The sequence below is a fragment of the Aricia agestis genome, chromosome 6 (genome assembly GCF_905147365.1).
Source record: "Aricia agestis chromosome 6, ilAriAges1.1, whole genome shotgun sequence".
Classification (NCBI taxonomy): Eukaryota; Metazoa; Arthropoda; class Insecta; order Lepidoptera; family Lycaenidae; genus Aricia; species Aricia agestis.
The window spans coordinates 14,412,037-14,433,577 of record NC_056411.1 but is presented as its reverse complement, the minus strand read 5'-3'; the positions used below and the strand labels follow the sequence as shown (position 1 = coordinate 14,433,577).

Sequence of the window (21,541 nt, the reverse complement as noted above, 5' to 3'; positions counted from 1 at the left end):
GAATAAAAGTAAACTATTTAATTAACTATTTACATATAAAAATTAATTTTAAAATTTTAAGAAAAAATACCGCGACCGCCTTATTCAAGTTCCCGCGCTTTTTTTATCATAGTATAAGACATTCTCTTTGTTTTTTATGTTTATGGTTATCCAAGGAACAATCTCTTGCTCAGGCCCATAGATGAAGTAATAGTACCTCAATGCTCAGGCCTTTGTTTCTCTATTCCACAGATTACTAGTTTATATTTGTAGACTCCCCCCTCTCATCTCTTGACACTTGACAGTGACATTGATCAGATGTTCACAAGTCAATGTAAAAACATAAAAATTAAAAAACGTGAAATACGGAGGTTGTGTAATTGTGCAATATGGAAAAATATGCAAACAATCTTACAAATTAGCAATTAGATTAGAAATTATTAGTTTTTTTTTACAAAAAAATAGAAATGCGATGTCGACTCAACAATTTTTGGCTTGTGTTTTCACAATAAGATTACATCAATAAGTCATTGAAAATATTACTAAGATTTTGAAGGTAAATGCTTTATTGGTTATGAATATTATATTCAATATTTAAAGTTCATAAAAATAAATGTATCTTAAACATTCTTCATTCCTTTTAGATGTTTAAACAAACACGGGTAGTAACTAAATTAGTACGATCTATTAATACGACATCACAAAATCAAAAGAGCCACTATGATGTACTTGGGATTACTCCAAAAGCTACGCAAGGTGATATCAAATCAGCCTACTATAAACTGTCAAAAATTTACCATCCGGACAAATCAAGTGTAAGATAATAATTTTATTTTTATTTTATTTATTTATTTATTTAAATCAGGCTACGTAGGCCCATACAATATATACCTTAATGACTAACATACATAAAAATTATATAAACTTAACAACTACACATAATCACGAATTAACGGCGACGTGACGCGCGCTTCGTCGGGAGTCTCCCCCGGAACCTTCGGTAAACCACATCAGTCGGCCAGAATTCCTCCGCTTCAAAGGTCGGGAGAAGATGCGTCGGTACTCTCACCACAAAGGAACTGAAGTTGACCTTGTGGCGAGACTGCAGACGCTCGACCCTCAAGTGGAGGGATGTCTTCTTACTGATGTAGTCCACAACGTCTTTGACCTCCATGGACCAGTATATATATATATATATATATATTACATACTAATAATTATAGTAATAATAAATTCCTGAGTCTGTCTGTCAGTCTGTCACCATTTAAACTGAATAAATTTCACATTCTGGGTCTCGGGAATGGCCATAGAAAAGTTTTTATCATGAAAGCACATATAGTCCGGGAGCCCTAGAACAAATTTTTTTTTGGGTTTACTATCAAGCTAATTTTTTGTGAGTAGCTTCATTTTGATAAGACGAACAACATTGTTATATGCGAAAAATCTCGAAAGTGGTAGCTAACAGAAATAGAAAGGATTTCATACTTTGATTTGATGGTCCTAAAATATGGATTGTTATATTTGTAGGACAATGTTACTCTTAATTCTATCACCGGTGACCGAGACACAATAGAAATTCTATTGTGTCTCGTTTTCACGATCGACGGGTTAAATTATGTAACTATTCACCTACCAATATACAAAAAATCAGCTAATCAGCTGATTAGGGTTCCGTTTTAGGGTTCTGTAATTAACAAAATTTGGTTGACTACGGAGCCCTAAAATTTAACCCTAACCAGCAGATTTTTTGTACATTGGTAGCCGGTAGGTTAATAGTTATATAATTAATTAAGAGTAACATTGTCCTACAATTAGAACAATCCATATTTTAGAACCATCAAATCGAAGTATTAAATCCTTTATATCTCTGTTAGCTACCACTTTTGAGATTTTTCGCAATTCAAAATGTTGTTCGTGTTATCAAAATGAAGCTACTGTCAAATAATTAGCTTGATTGTAATAAAAAAAAATGTTCTAGGGGGAACCCAATTATTGTTCTAGGGAACTAATACAGTTTTGTGTCATTCACAATTTTTCGCACAATAATGATTTGTTCAAACCTACACGACCAGGAGACTGCAAAGCGGTAGCGTCAAGTTGTCAAATGTGTGTTTTGATTCAAAACACACATTCGACAACTTGACGCTGAACGCTCCCACTTCGCATAGGTTTGAACAAAGCATTAAGTTGTGGGTGACATCTAGTATTTTTATACTTTGCATTTATAGGCTAGGTTTGTAATATTTTATATGTATACTTACTTGGTAATATTATGATTGTTTAAATAAATTTTTAGGATGAAGAGTCTGCAAAGAAATTTCGTGCTATAACTGAAGCTTATGAGATTCTTTGTAATATTAAGTTAAAAAAAATGTATGACAAAGGTAAATTTCTTTTTCACTGCTTACTTCATATTATAATATTTCTGTTCATATTATAAAATGTTATAGTAACTTGAAAAGCTTGAATATTACTTAAATGTTTAGTATAAATTACATTTTAATTGTTAAAATAAATAAAAAATACATATAAATAAACATGCACAAAGTCCAACTCCCTGATGTCTATAGTGCATGTTTTTCATAAGGTTTAAATAAATGACAGCATATTTCTCCAAATATGAATTAAGTACTTCTTGTATATAAATTATAATGTTTTACAATTTCATAGGTCTATTGGTGGGTCAGGAAAATACATCAAGGATGCACCCTGAGCCGGAGCCTCTGGATCCAACTTCAAAATTCTACAAATCTAGAACAGTCAGAAATGTTGCACCAACTATGGATGGACGAACACCTATTTATGACTTTGATGCTTGGTAAAATCTTAAATTTTAAACTGTTCCCCTGAATATTAAAAACATTTACACTGTTAATACAAATATTATCATCTTATCCATCATCAGGATGTAGTATACAGTGTGGATCTTTTTATCCTATTATCTCGGAGTCCCTACCATGCTTTAAAAAAAATCACTTTAAGACAAATCACCTTTTTGTTGTTTTAGGTCAAAAAATCACTATGGGGAATTATTCAATAAGTCTCAATATGACAAAGATTTGCTTTCAAAGAGACAAGCAAAGCAGAGGAACGATAAGATTTATGCCGAGCAGGAGGCTGCAATTTATGTAGTGTTTATGGTGACAGGCCTGATCATTGCATTTGTTGCATATGGAAAAGACAATTTCGATTATGATAATATACAAAAAAAAAGTAAACCATCAGAAAGCAGCAACGCCCCAAACAGTTGACTCTACATTTTAGGTAGTCCTAATTTATTTGAACATAGTACATTCTTAATAACATTCACTAATTAGTTTAGTGTGATAAAATGTAAATAGAACACTATTTTTGTTGAAATAAAAGTTTTATTTTAAATGTAATATTTTATTTTTATATAATCTAAGACATAGAAGACAAATCATTATGGCAAATTTTAGACTTACCTACTTCCGTCCCATAAACTATTGAATCGCTTTGAAAGAATCTTCTATCATTATCATAACTATATTGAAAGTATTTATTTTTAAATTTGAAAATATCTACTTAGTATGACCTGTACAAAGAGAATATAATCACTAATTGATCACATTGTAACATCAAGCACCAATATTTTTGGACAATAATTAGCTGACAGAGGATTTAATATAAAGAAACGCAACTCTTAAATTGACAATTTTGTCTGCATGCAGTATTTATTGCAAAATATAATTTAGTTCTTAGCGGGCCCCTAGACGAGCAATTTTATGGCGCAATATCATATAATTCGTAATATTATTGACCGTCTAAGGTCGATGTTGAACATTGCGCGCCTTCAATCTAATTGTCAAATTAAAACTGTTCAATAAAATTGAAGTATCATATTGCACAATACAATTAATTGCTTAAGGGCTGGCTAATATTATCTTGCATAACACTTTCTATTATATTTTTAAGTGTAACAAATGGTTGAGTGTAATTTAAAAATAAAAGTTGCCTGAGATTTCCCTCGATCGTTGATTCCTGGAAATCTATTATTGTCGTGGTCGAATTCGACCGCTTGGGAGTTGAAGCATTAATATAGCTACCTGCTCTATGTGTGAAACCCTTTATTCTATAAATACTAATTTAATGTGATTAAAAACAAAATGATGTTAACTAGTAAATAAGGATTTTTTACTTATTTTTTTATTGAATTTGGAGCAAATTACGAAATATTATAAATTAAGATATAATTATTATGATATTATTATCTTATAAAAAATATTCAAAAATTCTTTAAAATGTTTATAATGGTCAATAGAATACATGACAAGAAATATTCTGAGATGAATGAAATGATAAACATAATTTGTAATATAAAATATTCAATAAAAGTAGAATTATTAAAAGTGATTTGCATATGTCGCAAATGGCATGTTAATAGGCCCTAGTGGATACGGTGTGGTTTGATGCTGGGGATAACCTGGATACGGTAATCTGGGGTTAGCTAAACCATTTCCATATGAAGTGCTGTTTCGGGTGCGTATAAGTTCTCCCATTTTCTCAGATTTGAATTTGCGTAAATGCATTTGTTTGCGTATGGGTTCGAAGTCTTCGAGGAATTTGTCCAATTCAATTTTCCCTGACAGGAAATCTTGTGCCATATTTTCTGATTGTTCTTCTGACTCCGCTGCTGCTGTCTGAAGAAGTGCTAGTGTTGTGTCTGGAGAAACACCAGCAGATTTGCTTTCTGTAATTAGAAAATTATTCACTGAACATTGTGTTGTAACCACAGAACATACGTTTCCAAGGGGCTTTATACATAAAAATTCTATGAATCTAATATGATTATCATTATGATATAATTATGCTTACTGTATTCATTTAGTAGCTCTTGTATCCGAGTGCATAATAGCTCTCCTGTTTCAGATTTTTCTTGTACCTGTGCTTTTAATTCTGCCAATTCCGGTTCCTTTGCCAAATTAAACTCTGCCAATGATCTATTGCTGGCAATCATCATTTCCTTTTCGGTTTCCCAGTCTTTGATCTACAAAATAATATATAGTTAATTGTGAATTGAATAGATGTAACAAAGTATCAGTGACAGCGTAGTTGGTAGTTGTACTGACCTGCTTAACGTCTTTTAGAACAGAATCAAATTTTGCGTCATCATTAAGCATTTCCTTTAGTTCGTCAGAATTGAGATGAGCCAAAAGGCCCATTGCTGACGGATAGTCCGGTTGAATCATGATGATATAAGTTGCTTTATAACATTGATTTCTTCGTCAGCTTACAAAAAGCTATTGAAAACAAAGCAGTCAGATAAGATTAAAATGTTCTGAAATCTAAATGATACACTTCCGGCTCGTAAGCACAATAAAGAAACAAACACAGATTACTAGTATATATTTGTAGGAAACAAAGTTACTAACTCTAAGCACAGATTTACTCTTTAAAAGACGAAATTGATCATTAATATTATAATAAGTATTGTTTGTTTAAATGGAATTATTTATTACAATCAGTGTTGCCAACTTTTTTTTTAATAACCCACAAAATTCAGCAGCGTAAACCACCAGAAACCGCTGAAACTAATATGACCTCTCAAACCACCAGAATTCCACTAAATAACGTAAAGACAACAACAACCTATCTGAATTGTTGCGACTTTGATACAGGAGTAAATGATAACTCGACTGTAGGATCAGAAGAAGTGTTTTATTCATGAATCTTACGGCTATATATACAAAATTTTACAGACTAGAAAGGGACGATACATATTAGCACAATAGAGACAAAACATAAACAAAACGATAGCGATGAAAATTGAGACGATACATGTGTGACGCGCGACGTGTGGTGAACTTTGAACCTCACTATCTTCCTACCCATAGTATGTCACCACATTACCCCCCTTCAAGTGAAACGCACCGTAGGTTTGCTAATGCGGCCGGACCTTGTGACTCGAACTTGCGGCTGCGTCGGCTGCGATGGCTGCGACGGCTGCGGCGGCGACGGCGTACTTGATGTATTTTCCGATTCACATGCTTCTTGGTTAAGGAGATACGCCGGTTTTAGTCGATCGAGCGATACGACTGTAGTTCGAAGCGGCAATTGTATCTTGAAATATTTTTCGTTGCGCTTCAATACTTCGTAGGGTCCATCGTACGGTGGTGTCAGCGGGGCTCGTACGGTGTCGTTTCGTACGAAAACATGGCTGCATGTATATAGATCTTTGTGAATGAACGTAGATCTTTTTTCACAGGAGCGTTGTTGCGGTTTTAACGTGGCCATCGTTTCAGTTAGTTTTCGTACAAACTCTGCATCTTCGATTTTTGATGTTGACGGTACGAAGAAATCGGATGGCACTCGTAGCGTAGTTCCGTATGTCATAAGCGCAGGGCTCACTTTTGTGTCTTCGCGGAGCGCCGTGCGGAGGCCGAGAAGTACAGTCGGCAACTCGTCTGCCCACTGCGTCGATGCTCCGCGGGCCACTAGTGCTGTCTTCATAGTGCGGTGCCACCTCTCTATTTGACCGTTCGATTGTGGATGAAAGGCCGTAGTTCGTATTCTTGTTATTCCAAACTTCTGTAGTAGAGTTCTGAATAGCGACGACTCGAACTGGCGTCCTTGGTCTGTAGTGATACGCAAGGGAACACCAAAACGAGCGATCCAGTTGTCGTAGAATGCCTTGGCTACGACTTCGGCTGTGATTTCTTGTACTGGTATTGCTTCCAACCATTTCGTACATCGATCTGTCATCGTGACGCAGTATCTGTAGTCTCGAGATAAGCGCAGCGGGCCCACTATGTCGATGTGTATATTTTCAAAACGCTGCGACTGCGGTAAACGCTGTAGCGGCGTGACGACGTGTCGCTGAACCTTAGCGCGCTGACAGCTGATGCATGTTCTCGCCCATTCTGTGACTTCTTTATTCATCGACGGCCAAAAATATTTTGATTGAATTAATCTTCTCGTTGCTCGTACGCCGGGATGACTTAAGTCGTGTTGTGACTTAAATACGGCGTAGCGATACACTTGCGGCAGGTACGGGCGAGGCGTCGAAGTAGATAACTCGCATGTTATCTGTCGTTCGAGTCCCGGCAGACTTATTTCGCCGAATTTTAAGTTTTCCTGGCGTCTTAGCTTCTGTAATTGTTTGTCGCTGCTCTGGTCGATGGAAAGTTTATTGAAGTCGATCGTAGAGGGGCAACTTATTTCTTCGATTCTCGATAATGCGTCGGCGACTGTGTTCTCTTCTCCTTGTATGTATTTTATCGCCGAACAGAACTGACTTATGAAATGCGTCTGTCTCTCTCTTCGCGGTGTGTCGCTACTGCTCGCACTCTTTGTAAGCGCGTACACGAGAGGCTTGTGATCCGTGTGCACTGTTACTTCGCAGCCCTCTATTAATCTTCGAAAATGTCTTACGGCAGTGTATATCGCTAATAATTCGCGATCATATACACTGTACCGTTGTTGCGTAGCGCTCATTGCTTTTGAAAAATAGGCCAGTGGTCTCCAAATGTTGTTCGCACGTTGTTGTAGTACGGCGCCGATACTATGGTCGGAGGCATCGGTCATGATAGCGAGCGGGCAGCTGGGTATCGGATGACTGAGTTTTGTAGCTTGTAAAATGCTTTGGCGGCATTTTTCAAAACTCTCTTCGGCGGCGGGCGTCCAGTCTATTGATGTCTTGTCATTTTTCTTCCCGTTGTGCAGATATTTGTTGAGTTCGTGTTGAAGATTCGCTTGTTGTGGTAGGCAATCACGATAGTAGTTGATCATGCCTAGAAAGCGTCGTAGTTCGATTACCGTTTTTGGTTTTGGATAACCCGAAATTGCAGATGTTCGTTCTTCTGTCCGTTTTATGCCGGCCTCGGATACTTCGTAGCCCAAAAAGTCGATTTTGTTAACGCCGAACTGACATTTTTCAATGTTCAGCGTTACGCCGTAGTCGTTAAGGCGTCGTAGTACTTCGTGTAGTAGCTTCTTATGTTGCTCTTCGTTTTCTGAGTACAGTAAGATATCGTCCACAAAACAGAAGCAATCTTCGATATTCCTGAGTACCTCGTGCATAAATCTTTGAAACGTTTGACTCGAGTTTCGTAACCCGAATGGCATACTTGTGAATTCGTACAGACCAAACGGGGTTATTATCGCAGTTTTCTGTGCGTCTTCTGGGCTCGCAAGAGGTATGCAATAGTAGGCCATTTTTAAATCGAGCTTCGTAAATATCTTCTTGTTATGTAGCGAGTAGGTGAAGTCTTGAATCCGAGGTATCGGATAGCGATCGGGTTTCGTTACAGTATTCAGTCTTCTGTAGTCGCCGCACACTCGTAATCCGCCGTCTTTTTTCTGGACTATATGCATCGGGCTCGCCCAGGGACTATTTGAAGGTTTACAGATGCCCATTTCCATCATTCGCTTAAATTCTTCTTTGGCGGCTTTGTATTTGTCGGGCGGAAGCGGGCGGGGACGGGCGGAGAGCGGCGGTCCAGTAGTTTGTATGTGGTGGACGACGTCGTGTTTGACGGGCTTCTTGAGTGAAAAAGGATGAAGAATGTCCGGATACTGCTTCAGTATGTCGTGGTATGCCTGCTCGGATTTCAACAGGCGAATACTGTCGACGGAACTTGCGATTTCTATAGTCTTCACTGATAATTCTGTGACGCTGTCGATTAGTTTGTTCTTATGTAAATCGACTAGCAGTTGATAGTGGCGAAGAAAATCGGCTCCTAATATCGATGTCTTGACGTCGGCGATGATGAATGTCCATGTAAAAGATCTTCGTAGCCCCAGGTTCAGTGTTATAGTTTTCTCGCCGTATGTCTTGATTTTCGTGCTGTTTGCGGCGTACAGTGTGTACGGACCCTCTTCCTTTTTCTTGTTTTTAATAGTGGCGGCTAACACGGAGATATCCGCGCCCGTGTCCACGAGGAAACATTGGTTAGTGTTGCGATCGCGGACACAAAGGCGATTTGTCGTCTTGGGGACACCGACATCCGCCACAGTCGGTGTCGATTTTAGTTTTCCGACGTTTTATTCCTTCTGCTGCATGGCGATTCGCATCTCTTAGCTTTATCGCCAAATCGGAAGTGATATTTACATTCCCATGTCGATTCGTCTCTCGTTACAGGCCTTCGGCGCGCGGACTTTGACCGGGAGCGAGAGTACCGCGCGCGCGTGTGCAAGGGACGGCGATAGTGCGGCCGCGACGAGTGAGTATGTAGTTCGGCCACTTAAACTGTAAGCTCTTCGATTTTCTTGGACATCATTTCTATGACGCTATTTTCTCTGCTGGTTGACGGTGCAGACGACGACGAGACTGCTGCAATAGTGTTGTTGTCGCCGGAATACTCCATCATTTTATCGGCCATCGCTGCGAGTGTGTCTAGTGATGATTCATTGTTTACGGAGAGCACGCAACGTATGTAAGGCGGCAAATGATTGAGCCATTCTATTTTTAGACCATCTTCAGTGATCATGCCGCCTGCTAATTCTCGCATCCTTCGGAGCAGCTGTGTAGGCTTCTGGTCGCCGAGTTCTAGGCCGCTGATGAGCTTCTGGAAATTTTGGACTTCTGATTTCTCGTAGACGGTGAGCAGGCGGTTCTTGATCGTTGCGTATTTGTCTTTCTTAGGCGGGTTGTAGAGGATGTCAGTGAGATGCTGGAGATCTGTGTTTTGCAGCTGTTGAAGAACGTAGCGGAACTTCATGTCGTCCGATGTCTTGAGAGGTTCGACGACGGCTTCGAATTGTATAAACCATGCTCGTGGAATTTCGCGCCAAAATGGTAGGAGTCTTGACTGTACGGATACGGCGGAGAGTTCGTGACAAGGTTGATTTTCTTCAGTATTTCTCGATGGTCCGGCTGCCGGAGTTTCTTCTTCGCTTCTGATTTTCGATGCTTCCTCGGCCATAGTTTCTGCTTATTTGTTCTTTTTTCAGTACGGGGTCACCAATGTTGCGACTTTGATACAGGAGTAAATGATAACTCGACTGTAGGATCAGAAGAAGTGTTTTATTCATGAATCTTACGGCTATATATACAAAATTTTACAGACTAGAAAGGGACGATACATATTAGCACAATAGAGACAAAACATAAACAAAACGATAGCGATGAAAATTGAGACGATACATGTGTGACGCGCGACGTGTGGTGAACTTTGAACCTCACTATCTTCCTACCCATAGTATGTCACCACAGAATATAATTTGAAAATAATACAATATTATTATGAAATAATTATTTTTGTTACTACAAAAAGGAAAACTTTAGTTACCTATGTATCTATGTATAAGTAGGTTCCTAAAGAGTAAAGATGAACGTCTTTAGAGGAATCATTGTCATTTACTTGTTCAGTTTGTGAAGAATAAATTTCTTTAGTTCTAATTTTTGTAATACGGTATTTGGTATTATGTTCTTATTACAACCTTGCACGAAAGAAAGGCGATCAAACTTCATCCGGTTTCTCTGTAAAGTCTTGACAACATTCATCATGCTAAATAATCGCTCTATATCAGCGTTAGAATGCGGCAAAACGAATAAAGATAATAATAATATAATTAAGTTTCCAGTGTGCGTCTTCAAGGGTTAGAAACATAATAAAAAAACTAGTGGTTTAACTTCGAAGCTACCACTAACTTAAATAATCTAATCCACTAAGAAATCCACTAGCCACTAAAACCAAATTTTTCCTGCCGAAAGGTTCGTCCAAACCACCAGATCTAGTGGAAATTCCACTAAGTTGGCAACACTGATTACAATTGACTATTTTGAGGAAAATCTAAAATGGGTTGACACTTGGCTTTTTTTTTTGTTTGGTTTTTGGCATTGGTTAATGTTCATTAATGGTACTTGGTTGCAGGGCTTCAAATACCGGTATTTTTTCATAACGTTATTGCTTCAAGGGTATAGATAACGGTATGAAAATTTACCCGATACTAGAAATAACGGTAAAAATTGGAATTAATACCGGTAAATGTTATAACGGTAAATAGGATTTATAACGGTAAATATATGTCCTTTGATAACGTTACCTTTTATAAAATAAGTACTTAATATTTTAATCAGTCAATTCAGTATGCAGTATGCACAAAATTAAACTAGACGTGTCTGGTGACCAGTAGGTATATATTATAGGAAAAATGACGTCTAATGAGAATGACATGGTCAGTACTCAGTAGTTCAGTGCTCAGTATCTTTGTTCAAATATTACTAATTTATGGTTTGTATAGTAAATGTACAGCAGGGCTAGCTCGTAAGTTTTCCGTCGCTCAGCGTGCTATGGAACGCGCTATGCTCGGAGTTTCTTTGGCGGATAAGCTTCGAAATGAAACAATTCGTCAAAGAACTAAAGTCACCGACATAGTGCAGAGAATCAGTACGCTGAAGTGGAAGTGGGCTGGTCACGTAGCTCGAAGAACAGACGATCGCTGGAGTAAACTTACTCTGGAATGGAGACCAAGGCTGGGAAATCGGGGTGAAGGTCGACCTCCAACTAGGTGGGACGACGATCTCCGCTTAGTTGCAGGCCCATGTTGGATGCGAGTAGCAGGAGATCGGTCATCTTGGCGTTCATTGAGAGAGGCCTATGTCCAGCAGTGGACGACTATAGGCTGATATGATGATGATGATGATAGTAAATTATTGTATTGTCAGCACGTGCGCCGTGCACTGGCTGCCGGACGGACTCTGTTGTTTTGCAGAAGACGGGGCGAGGTGGTACACAAAGCACACGACGAGTGGAGGCAGTCAGTTCAGGACGTTCGTTCTAGTGGAGATAGAGAGAATAGAGCTAGCTGCCGCCTCGCGCCGCCGCGCCGTCTGCGTTACTGCATGTAAACTGGTTTGTGTGATCCACGCACATGCCGCGCCGCCAGAGCTCGCCGGGGACCTGCGGAGCGGTCTTTTTGCCCTTGGTGTGCGTTGGTAATACATATTGTAGGATTTTCTTTGTGCTATCGTTCACAGCGAAATTGACCGGTCCGCCCAGCCCCGTCGTGTGCAAAGCGCCTCTGATCCGACGGGCTACGCTCCTTAAAATATTCTCCGTGTTATAATACTCACATATTTTGTAAATGCTATCATATAATTTTGTGCTTCCTTTTTTAAATGTGTTGATATTTTTAACTACAGTCTACAAAATATAATATATGTATTAAACTTAGAATTCTAGTAATAAATACTAAGACATACAAATAATTATCCATATTTTTGCCAATCCCCCGCATTCGCAACAATTAAAACAAGTAAATAAATACGGACATAGGTACCTTGCATAATTTTCTGCATTCATTGACTAAACAAATTGCAGCACCATCTTGACTTGTTAAGTCAAAGTTTTTTTTAATGAAAATAAGGGGGCGAACGAGCAAACGGGTCGCCTGATGGAAAGCAACTTCCGTCACCCATGGACACTCGCAGCATCAGAAGAGCTGCAGATGCGTTGCCGGCCTTTTAATAGGAAATAGGGTTATGGGGAGGGTAGGGAAGAGAAGGGAAGGGAATAGGGGAGGGGATTATGCCTCCAGTAAACTCACTCACTCGGCGAAACACAGCGCAAGCGCTGTTCCACGCCGGTTTTCTGTAAGAACGTGGTATTTCTCCGGTCGAGCCGGCCCATTCGTGCCGAAGCATGGCTCTCCCACGTATATAAAAACTGGTGCTCGGAAGTCGGAAGTTGGGCTGCGAGTGAGATTTGGTGCACGACGCATACCGCATACCTGATACCAGAAAATAACGTTATATTTACCGGTATTTTCATAACGATATTTTTTTGTTATGTTACTAGATATCTATAAAAAATACCGTTATCTGGCTACCATTATGAAAATACCGGTACGTAACGATATTTTTTCGGGTATTCGATAACGTTATGAAGCCCTGCTTGGTTGACAATGAGGGATTTTCCCAGCGACCACAGATTTTCCTATATTTTTAATTTGATTGTCAAACAGTTTCCATTTTAGTAACTAGATGGCGTGATGATCTAGTGGAAATTCCACTAAGTTGGCAACACTGATTACAATTGACAATTTTGAGGAAAATCTAAAATGGGTTGACACTTGGCTTTTTTTTTTTGTTTGGTTTTTGGCATTGGTTAATGTTCAATGGTACTTGGTTGACAATGAGGGATTTTCCCAGCGACCACAGATTTCCCTATATTTTTAATTTGATTGTCAAACAGTTTCCATCTTGACAGACTATAGTACGGTACCAAGTTTAACTTAAGGGGCGACTAACCCGAAAGTGTCGATTTTATAATTCATTTTTTATTTGAAAATAAGCTCCGATTTGTTTCATTTTCTAAAATTAGATACAACATTACATTTTCGAGAATTCGATCTGAGCAAAAACACGAATTATTAAAATTTTCTCGATAGAAAAAAATCACAAAGATGCATCTAATTTTCATGAATTTTTCATTTATTGCCATAACAGTGCATTGAAGTAAGTTAATATTTTAACACATTGTATAAAATTTTATCATTGAGAGATCGACCTAGCGGATTCTTAAAATATTGTATATTTATCGAGTTATTGAGAAAAAACTAATTTGGCGATGAATCCGCGTCGTTCTTTTTCACCTGGCATATGAAAGACGGGCGTGAGTGTGAAGAGAGAAGGACGATGTTTGATTTTTGGGGTTAGTCGCCCTCTTAAAACCATAAAACGAGTGAGTTTATAGGGGCAGCTCGATAGATGGCGTTAGTAAATTCCGGGATAATGAGGGATTTTCATTTATATTTTTTAATTTTAATTTTAACATTCTTAACTAGATGGCGTAAGGATAGACACTTCTAGATTTTCTATTGGTTCCTCACCGATCTGAAATTATCTGCAGGTTGGCATCACTGACTACATATGGGTTGTGTTTCCAAAAAATATCAGTGTACTGTTAAGTGTGACAGAAATCAAAATATCTTAAACCTAAGCGATCATTGGCCTAAGCGATTAGACCAGTACACTAGTAATAGTTAGGAACACGCTGACATAATAAAAACTTGTCAAACTGAAACTTGACAACTTAAAGAGTTTTGGCGGGCATGTCACTTTCAAACTTCTTCTACTTTTTATTGTTGGTGTGGTTTTTATTATTTTTTCCCAAATTGTGTTACCGATTTGGGTTTTTGATATTCATTATTGGTAAAATATTTGCCATTAAATATCTGTTATCTTGCATAAGTGCAGGTAAGATGATGTCAAAACCAAAATGTATAATTCCTGTGACATTTGGTGTGAATATCGGTAAATAGGGCTATTTCATCCGTGAATTTTAGCTAAAACATCGTTATAATAACTTTATTATCCTATTCATTGGAATATTATTGCGTCTTTTTCAAATTGGAATGTATCAAGTTTTACATTCTTTAGCCCAGTTTTGTAGCAATTATTGATAATATTCCCTGGTATTACCGATAGTTGTCTACCCATACGCCATCTAGTTACTAAAATGGAAACTGTTTGACAATCAAATTAAAAAAATAGGAAAATCCCTCATTTGTAATATGAAGTTGATGTTCTTTTCCGTGATTAATTTGTATTCTGTGGTCTGGGCTCGTTGACAAGTTTGACAAATGACAACTACTAGTAATCTGAGATGAAGTCATCACCCGTGCCCACTGCATGGCAATCAGTTTATGTTATAAGTTATAACATCACATTTTCGGCTCAACTCTGACGCTGGCAACTCCTAAATGGGGAGGCTTACGCCAAAAGAAGAAGAAGAAGAAGTTTTTGGAAGAATGTGAAAGAGTGATGTTGTGTTTTTATATTATTTTCCTAAAATTGTGTTATCTGGGTTTTTGATGTGTAATATTGGTAGGATATTAACCATTAAATATTCGTTATCGTGCACAAGTGTGGGAAAGTGATGTAATAACCAGAAACGTGCTCTTTTGTGTTCCCTCCAAAACTCCATCAAAAGTTTCAGTAAAGCGTCCTACCACTTTACTGAATCGACCGACTTGACTTCTTGACTGTATTGACTTTATACTTAGACTTTGAAGTTTGACTAGACTTTAGACCTGAATGGCCTGACGATAATATAGAAAAAATTGTATAAAGAATATTGTTTTCCCGCCATAATATTATACTCGACACTGGCCATGGTTATAGCCGAAGTGCCATTATATGAAAAAAAAAGAAGAAGAAGAATCTGTGATGACAACTGAGTGAACTGACGATTGACATTTAAATTTGTGAACAAAGTGGGAACATTAATGTTTGTGCTAATATTTATATTTATTTTACATAAAAAATTATATTTATCTTCGATAATGTTCATATTTCATGTATTTTTCTTGAAAATAAAATAAACCTCTATTCTTTGGTACTAGCAATATAGCCTATTCTAGTCAGAAATGCTATTTATTGAATCAGTTTTAGAATTAGAAACTATCAACATATTTTATTTAAATTTTGTAGCTGATGCTTTGATTTATGTTAGAAACTTTATACTTTACATTGGGTTTTGGTTGTTCGGCTACATCGTCGTGTGTTGTTTTGTTTATCGCCGCTATGCGAGGAAACTGCCAACTCGAACTCGCGGATCTCTGGGTGCAAAGAGAGTACTACTGATCGTTGCTCACCCTGACGATGAGTGCATGTTCTTTGGTCCGACAATATTTAGGCTATGCGAGCAAGGCGCAGAGGTCTACATTTTATGTTTATCTAATGGTAAGATTTTAAATATATTTATTTCTTTTTCCCTTTTAAATTTTTAATAATCTGGATAGATAGACGAATGGTGAAACCATTAACTCAATATCAAATTAAAGTTTAATGTTTGAAAATAGTATAAAAATCTATTTTCAGGTAACTTTGAAGGCAAAGGAAATATTCGTGCAACTGAGCTATGGAAAGCATGCACAGAGCTAGGAGTACCAGAGAGTAATATAATACTTATCAATGACACCAGGCTTCCTGATAGTCCAAAAACACATTGGCCAGTTCCAGTTGTGGCCAAGTTGATCCAACACCACCTAGAAGCTTATGATATAGATACTCTAGTTACATTTGATCGAGGGGGCATTTCGGGACACCCCAACCATTCCGCTGCTTTTTATGCAGTTGCATATATTTTTGTTGAAAAAAATATGCCTCAAAGTAAGTTATTTTTTGTATTGTTTTGAGTCCCTAAATTAGATAGTATGAATCTCAACTACTCATGTAAAATCATAATTAAACACATGAGTGAATGAAGCCAGTAACTAACATTTTATATTTTACTCACTTTTTCCCTTTGAATTTGAACAAACCTTGTTACTTACCTACTTCATCATCTGCTCATCTCATTTTTAGGGTTCCGTAGCCAAATGGCAAAAAACGGAACCCTTATAGATTCGTCATGTCTGTCTGTCTGTCTGTCTGTCTGTCCGTGCGTATGTCATAGCCACTTTTCTCTGAAACTATAAGAGCTCTACTATTGCAACTTGGTAAGTAGATGTAGTCTGTGAACCACTTTAATATTTTGATAAAAAAATTGGAAAAATTATTGAAAATTTTAAGGGTCCCCATAGATACAACTGAAACAAAAAAATTTTTTTTTCGTCTAACCTATGCGTGTGGTGTGGTGTGTATATCATTTTTTTATAACCTGAATAGTTTGCGACAGATACTCTTCCAAAGTGTTTAAATGTGTGTCCCCCCCTCTAACTTCTAAAGTAGGGGCATGATAAGTCTAAAAAAAATATATGATGTACATTTTACAGGGAGTCGTTTTCTATCCTAATTCGGCTCCGGTGGAATGAAGTACTTTGTGAAATTAATAAAAAGCAATGTACATAAAGTAAATCATATATTAGTTTTCTTTAGACAATCAACCGAACATTCAAAACTGACAAGGTGTCAAATATCAAAAACATAGGAAATAAACATCTTCTAAAATCTGAACGGCCAACACCATCTTACACTAAAGAGGTTTACCTCAACACCTTCTCTAGATGTGCTGGCCAAGACAGTTCGCCAGATGTTTAAACCGAGTCCTAGCAAGAGGCTTTGTAAAAATATCTGCCAGCTGCAGCTCAGTGCTGATCCTCTTCACAGTTATAGTTCCATTCGCCACTAGCTCTCGTACAAAAAAGTGCCGAATGCGTATGTGCTTTGTCCTTCTGTGAAACTCAGGGTTCTCAGCAAGACGTACAGCTGCCTCGTTGTCTACATACAGTACAGGTAGGCCTTCCGTCTTTACCAAACTACCAATAAGACGAGTTAGCCAAATGCTTTCTCTTGCAGCTTCACTGGCAGCGACTATCTCGGCTTCTGTGGTAGATATTGCAATGCTTTGTTGCCTCTGGCTGAGCCACGATACTGCTCCACCAGCATATAGGCATAGAACTCCAGAAGTGGATCTTCCTGTCGCAATATCTCCGCCGTGGTCGGCGTCACTATAACATTCTATGTTACCTCTTTTAAAATTCCTTTTATAAAGTATTCCCAAATCGGGTGCATACTGCAGATAGCGTAGAATGCGCTTCAACTTTACGCAGTCTGTTGGAGTGGGATTTTCTAGTTTTCTGGAGACCACACTCACAGCGTATGCGATATCGGGTCTAGTCCCAACCATCAGATATGCGAGTGCACCAACCACTTGCCTGTAGTTCCTGATAAAAAAGTCGTCGTCCTTCTCTGGTTTCTGAACTACTTCTTCTTTGACAATCGGAGTGGATACCGGCCTGCATTCTTGCATTCCAAACCGTTTCAAAATTTTCTTAACATAGGCTGTCTGGTGGATTCTTATATCACCACCTTCTCTGGTTTCTATCTCTATTCCCAGAAAATACGAGATTGCCTTCGTTGTAATTTTGAACCTCTCTTTTAGTTTTTTTAAGGAACTTCTCAATTACACCTTCACTTGTACCAGCGACCAGCCCGTCATCGACATAGAGAGCCACTATCAGCTTTTCGTATCCAATGTCTCTTTTGAAGAGGCATGGATCTGCCTCACTGACTTCAAAGCCAATTTCCTTGAAGAAATCCAGAATAGTCCTGTTCCAACAACGAGGAGCTTGCTTCAGACCGTATAAACTTTTCTTTAGCAGGCAGACTCGACCCGTCCCGTCATCATACCCTTCTGGCTGCTTCATATATATTTCTTCGTCTGATAGAGATCCGTAAAGAAAAGCTGTTGAAACATCGAACTGACTTAGTTTCATGCCTTCACTAGCTGCAATACTCAATACCGCTCGGACTGTTGCCATCTTGGCTACAGGGCTAAAAGTCTGGTCGTAGTCTTCTCCCTTTCTTTGTCGAAAGCCTTTTACTACTAGTCGAGCTTTGTACTTGTTGACTGTACCATCAGGGTTTTGCTTTACCTTATAAACCCATTTGCATGGAATGGCTTTCCGATTCTTGGGTAACCTGTCTAGAATCCATGTCTTATTCTCTTTCAGGGATTCAATCTCGCTTTCCATAGCTTTAATCCACAACTCCCTATCAGGGCAGGCTATTGCTTCCTTGTACGTGTTAGGCTCTACATAGGAATCTGTACCGACATAATATGATACGAAATCATTGAATTTACCAGGGCGTCTGAGGAGAGAGCGGTCTCTTAAGCGCATCTCATGTCTTGCTAACTCCTCAATGATCTCCCCTTCATTTTCTTCATTGACTCGTTCTTCATCTCTTTCCTCATTCTCCCCCCCTAATTCAATAGATTCATCTTCATCTGGCATCTCTGGAAGTACATTTCCTAATTCTACCTCATCACTGGCAACAGGGGCTTCAACAGCGTCTTGGCTTTCTTCCTGGGCCCATAACCTTTTACAGGGAGTCGTTTTCTATCCTAATTCGGCTCCGGTGGAATGAAGTACTTTGTGAAATTAATAAAAAGCAATGTACATAAAGTAAATCATATATTGGTTTTCTTTAGACAATCAACCGAACATTCAAAACTGACAAGGTGTCAAATATCAAAAACATAGGAAATAAACATCTTCTAAAATCTGAACGGCCAACACCATCTTACACTAAAGAGCCTCCTTGAAGGTTGAGTTGAAGGTTGTACCTCAACAGTACATTACTACAAAAACTACCAACGAAAATTACTCTACCAACTAAACACCAAACACCTCTTAACACCTCTAAACACCTCTTAATTTCATAAAAATAAACCTTATTACTGCTGCGTAACCCCTCATGTCCAACTCGCACTTGGCCGGTTTTTTTATTTATAAAATCATTTACCCTTATCCTAAAACCTCCATTTATGCAAAAAAACTGTAGGTTTCAAAATGTTAGTTACATGGTCTCATGTCTTCAAATGTTTGTTTCAGAGTGTACAGTTTATACATTGGACTCTGTAAATATAATAAGAAAATACTTGGGTGTCTTCGATCTACCTCTAAGTTTTATACTGTCTTCCAAAAGGTCAGTTTTTCTGTGTTCCTTTTAGCATCTTAATGACTTTTTAGCTAGGCTAGAGATTTGATCTTAAGTCTAATAATTTATTATTTCTCAATGAATTACGTGTTACAAATGTTGTTATTTAATTCTTACAGGTATTTCCTACGTTGGACAGAAAGTCGGCGTGTTGTGCGCGCCATGAAACATCACAAAAGTCAGATGGTGTGGTTCAGATATTTGTATGTTATGTTCTCGAGATACATGGTCATAAACACACTAAGAAGGATAAGCCTTGCTGACATTGAGTTGGAACTTGAAGTAGACGACTGAACTTTGTACTAAAAACTACCACTTTATTAGGCGCTTTTCTGAGTGCTGGTGTTCAAATTTCTATAAAACCCATTCCATGTAAAAGTTACTATTTCTTTTCTTTCTTGACTAGCAACATTATTTAAGTTTGATTTCAGTGTTGATTTCGAAACATAAATTGTTTAATTCTCAGCAAGGAGTTACTAAGTCTAGTCTTCAGAGATTGTCAACAGACTGAGTTTTTGTCTACAATATTCAAATCGTCTATGTATACATATTCCGAAGAATATTTTAACAGACCAATTTTAATAAAGTAAAACTTTATACAAAATCTTTTATACTTATTAGTTATTACATAATCGCTTTTTGACAAAACTAAGCTTTTGCATCCTTTGTGGATGATTATTCAGATAATACAGTATTCTCATCATCAGAGGGGTTAGTGTGAGTTTTATTCGATCATACGCATCGAGCACGTTAACGCGAATTTATATGGAATGAAAGCAGCGCTATCTACTGGCTAACGTGGATACTGCTTTGATCCCATATAAATTCGCGTAAACGTGCTCGATGCGTATGATCGAATAAAACTCGCACTAACCCCTCAGATACTGTTGTACCTGGGATATGAATTTAAATGTTAATTAGTATGGTTGTTTTTAGACAATGTTTTCAAATATAGTAAGTATCCCACCATATTTGGAAAAACTATGTACCTACTTACTTACCTGGGCAACCATGCATTTTTTGTTCTATTTTTGAAATTCAAATCCACAGAAAGCATCAAGGTTGATCGCCTATCGCCAATATAATTAAAATATGTGTATTCAATTTATATTCATCAACTTGGTTAGCAATTATTTATAACCTTAATAATTATTGTGTGATGAACCTGTGTTTTGTCATCCCTTTTTTCAAATTTCTCTTCAAATTTTCTTGGGAATAAAAATCAAGTCTTGATCAAAAGAGATAAGTATACTATACTTACTTAATATAATAAATCCTTGATTGATTGATTATAATATTATTGTAAAGAAGGATGTAACTACAGTCTGTCAAGAAAGTGAAGAAATTAAAAAGTGGCAACATCGTTGTGTCATCCCTTTTTTCTTAGATTGATTTGAAAGAGATGACACTAGGATGTTGCCACTTTTTAATTTCTTCACTTTCTTGACAGACTGTATGTTTACGTAAATAATTCAAAGTACCTATGTTGTATGTAGGGGTTAAATAAGATTCTGCAAGTTTTTGAATTTGGTGTTGTCAATTGTGATTCTGTATTGTAATTTATTTTATTATTATTTACAACCATTTATGGTACATATTTTAAAGTTTAGATACTTAAATGTTTTATTTGTTAAAATATTCTAAAGTAAAACTTTTATTTACTTACCAAAGTAGTATTGAAATGTTTATGCTTGTTGGAATAAATGGACTATCCAAACATTGCGTTAACTTTATTCTAACACTATTCGTTCCGCGCGGCTTCGCCCGCGTAAATTAGATATTTTACAGACAAATTACTCCACAAAAATATCCTACGATCCTTCACGTGGTCTACTTCTTATCTGAGCCAATTAACAGAAAAATTGCTTCAGTAGTTCGTGAGATAAACTCTTTCAAATTATTTCCCCCGTTTTTCCACATTTTCCTCTATTTCTTCCCTCCTATAGACTAAGCGTGATAAAAAACCTATAGCATATAGCCTTTTTCGATAAATGGGCTATCTAACACTGAAATAATTTTTCAAATCGGACTAGTAGTTCCTGAGATTAGGGCGTTCAAATAAACCCTTTCAAATAATTTACCTCCGTTTTTTTAACATTTTCCTCTATTTCTTCGCTCCTATTAGCGTGATAAAATATAGCCATCAAATCGGACCAGTAGTTCCTGAGATTAGCGCGTTCAAACAAACAAACAAACTCTTCCGCTTTATAA

General features: G+C 37.6%; 4 protein-coding genes across 4 annotated transcripts; 2 read left to right on the top strand and 2 right to left on the bottom strand.

The window, feature by feature from the left end:
• The first annotated feature begins 321 nt into the window (after window positions 1-321).
• LOC121727999 (dnaJ homolog subfamily C member 30, mitochondrial-like) lies at window positions 322-3,357 on the top strand. The gene is made up of 5 exons (XM_042116086.1): window positions 322-535; window positions 624-794; window positions 2,276-2,363; window positions 2,650-2,797; window positions 2,987-3,357. The coding sequence occupies exons 2-5, from the start codon at window positions 624-626 to the stop codon at window positions 3,228-3,230; spliced, it is 651 nt and encodes a 216-aa protein (XP_041972020.1). The 5' UTR covers window positions 322-535; the 3' UTR covers window positions 3,231-3,357.
• An 862-nt stretch (window positions 3,358-4,219) lies between these two features.
• LOC121727712 (vacuolar protein sorting-associated protein 37B) lies at window positions 4,220-5,429 on the bottom strand. The gene is made up of 4 exons (XM_042115691.1): window positions 5,373-5,429; window positions 5,070-5,240; window positions 4,816-4,987; window positions 4,220-4,690 (listed from the first exon to the last, which is right to left on the bottom strand). The coding sequence occupies exons 2-4, from the start codon at window positions 5,187-5,189 to the stop codon at window positions 4,344-4,346; spliced, it is 639 nt and encodes a 212-aa protein (XP_041971625.1). The 5' UTR covers window positions 5,190-5,240; window positions 5,373-5,429; the 3' UTR covers window positions 4,220-4,343.
• Window positions 5,430-9,182: 3,753 nt separating this feature from the next.
• On the bottom strand, window positions 9,183-9,863 carry LOC121728210. Its single transcript, XM_042116347.1, has one exon. It carries the CDS (start codon window positions 9,861-9,863, stop codon window positions 9,183-9,185), a length of 681 nt encoding a protein of 226 aa, XP_041972281.1.
• Window positions 9,864-15,231: 5,368 nt separating this feature from the next.
• On the top strand, window positions 15,232-20,107 carry LOC121728272 (N-acetylglucosaminyl-phosphatidylinositol de-N-acetylase). The gene is made up of 4 exons (XM_042116417.1): window positions 15,232-15,628; window positions 15,767-16,057; window positions 19,225-19,318; window positions 19,450-20,107. The coding sequence occupies exons 1-4, from the start codon at window positions 15,313-15,315 to the stop codon at window positions 19,622-19,624; spliced, it is 876 nt and encodes a 291-aa protein (XP_041972351.1). The 5' UTR covers window positions 15,232-15,312; the 3' UTR covers window positions 19,625-20,107.
• Window positions 20,108-21,541: the final 1,434 nt, after the last annotated feature.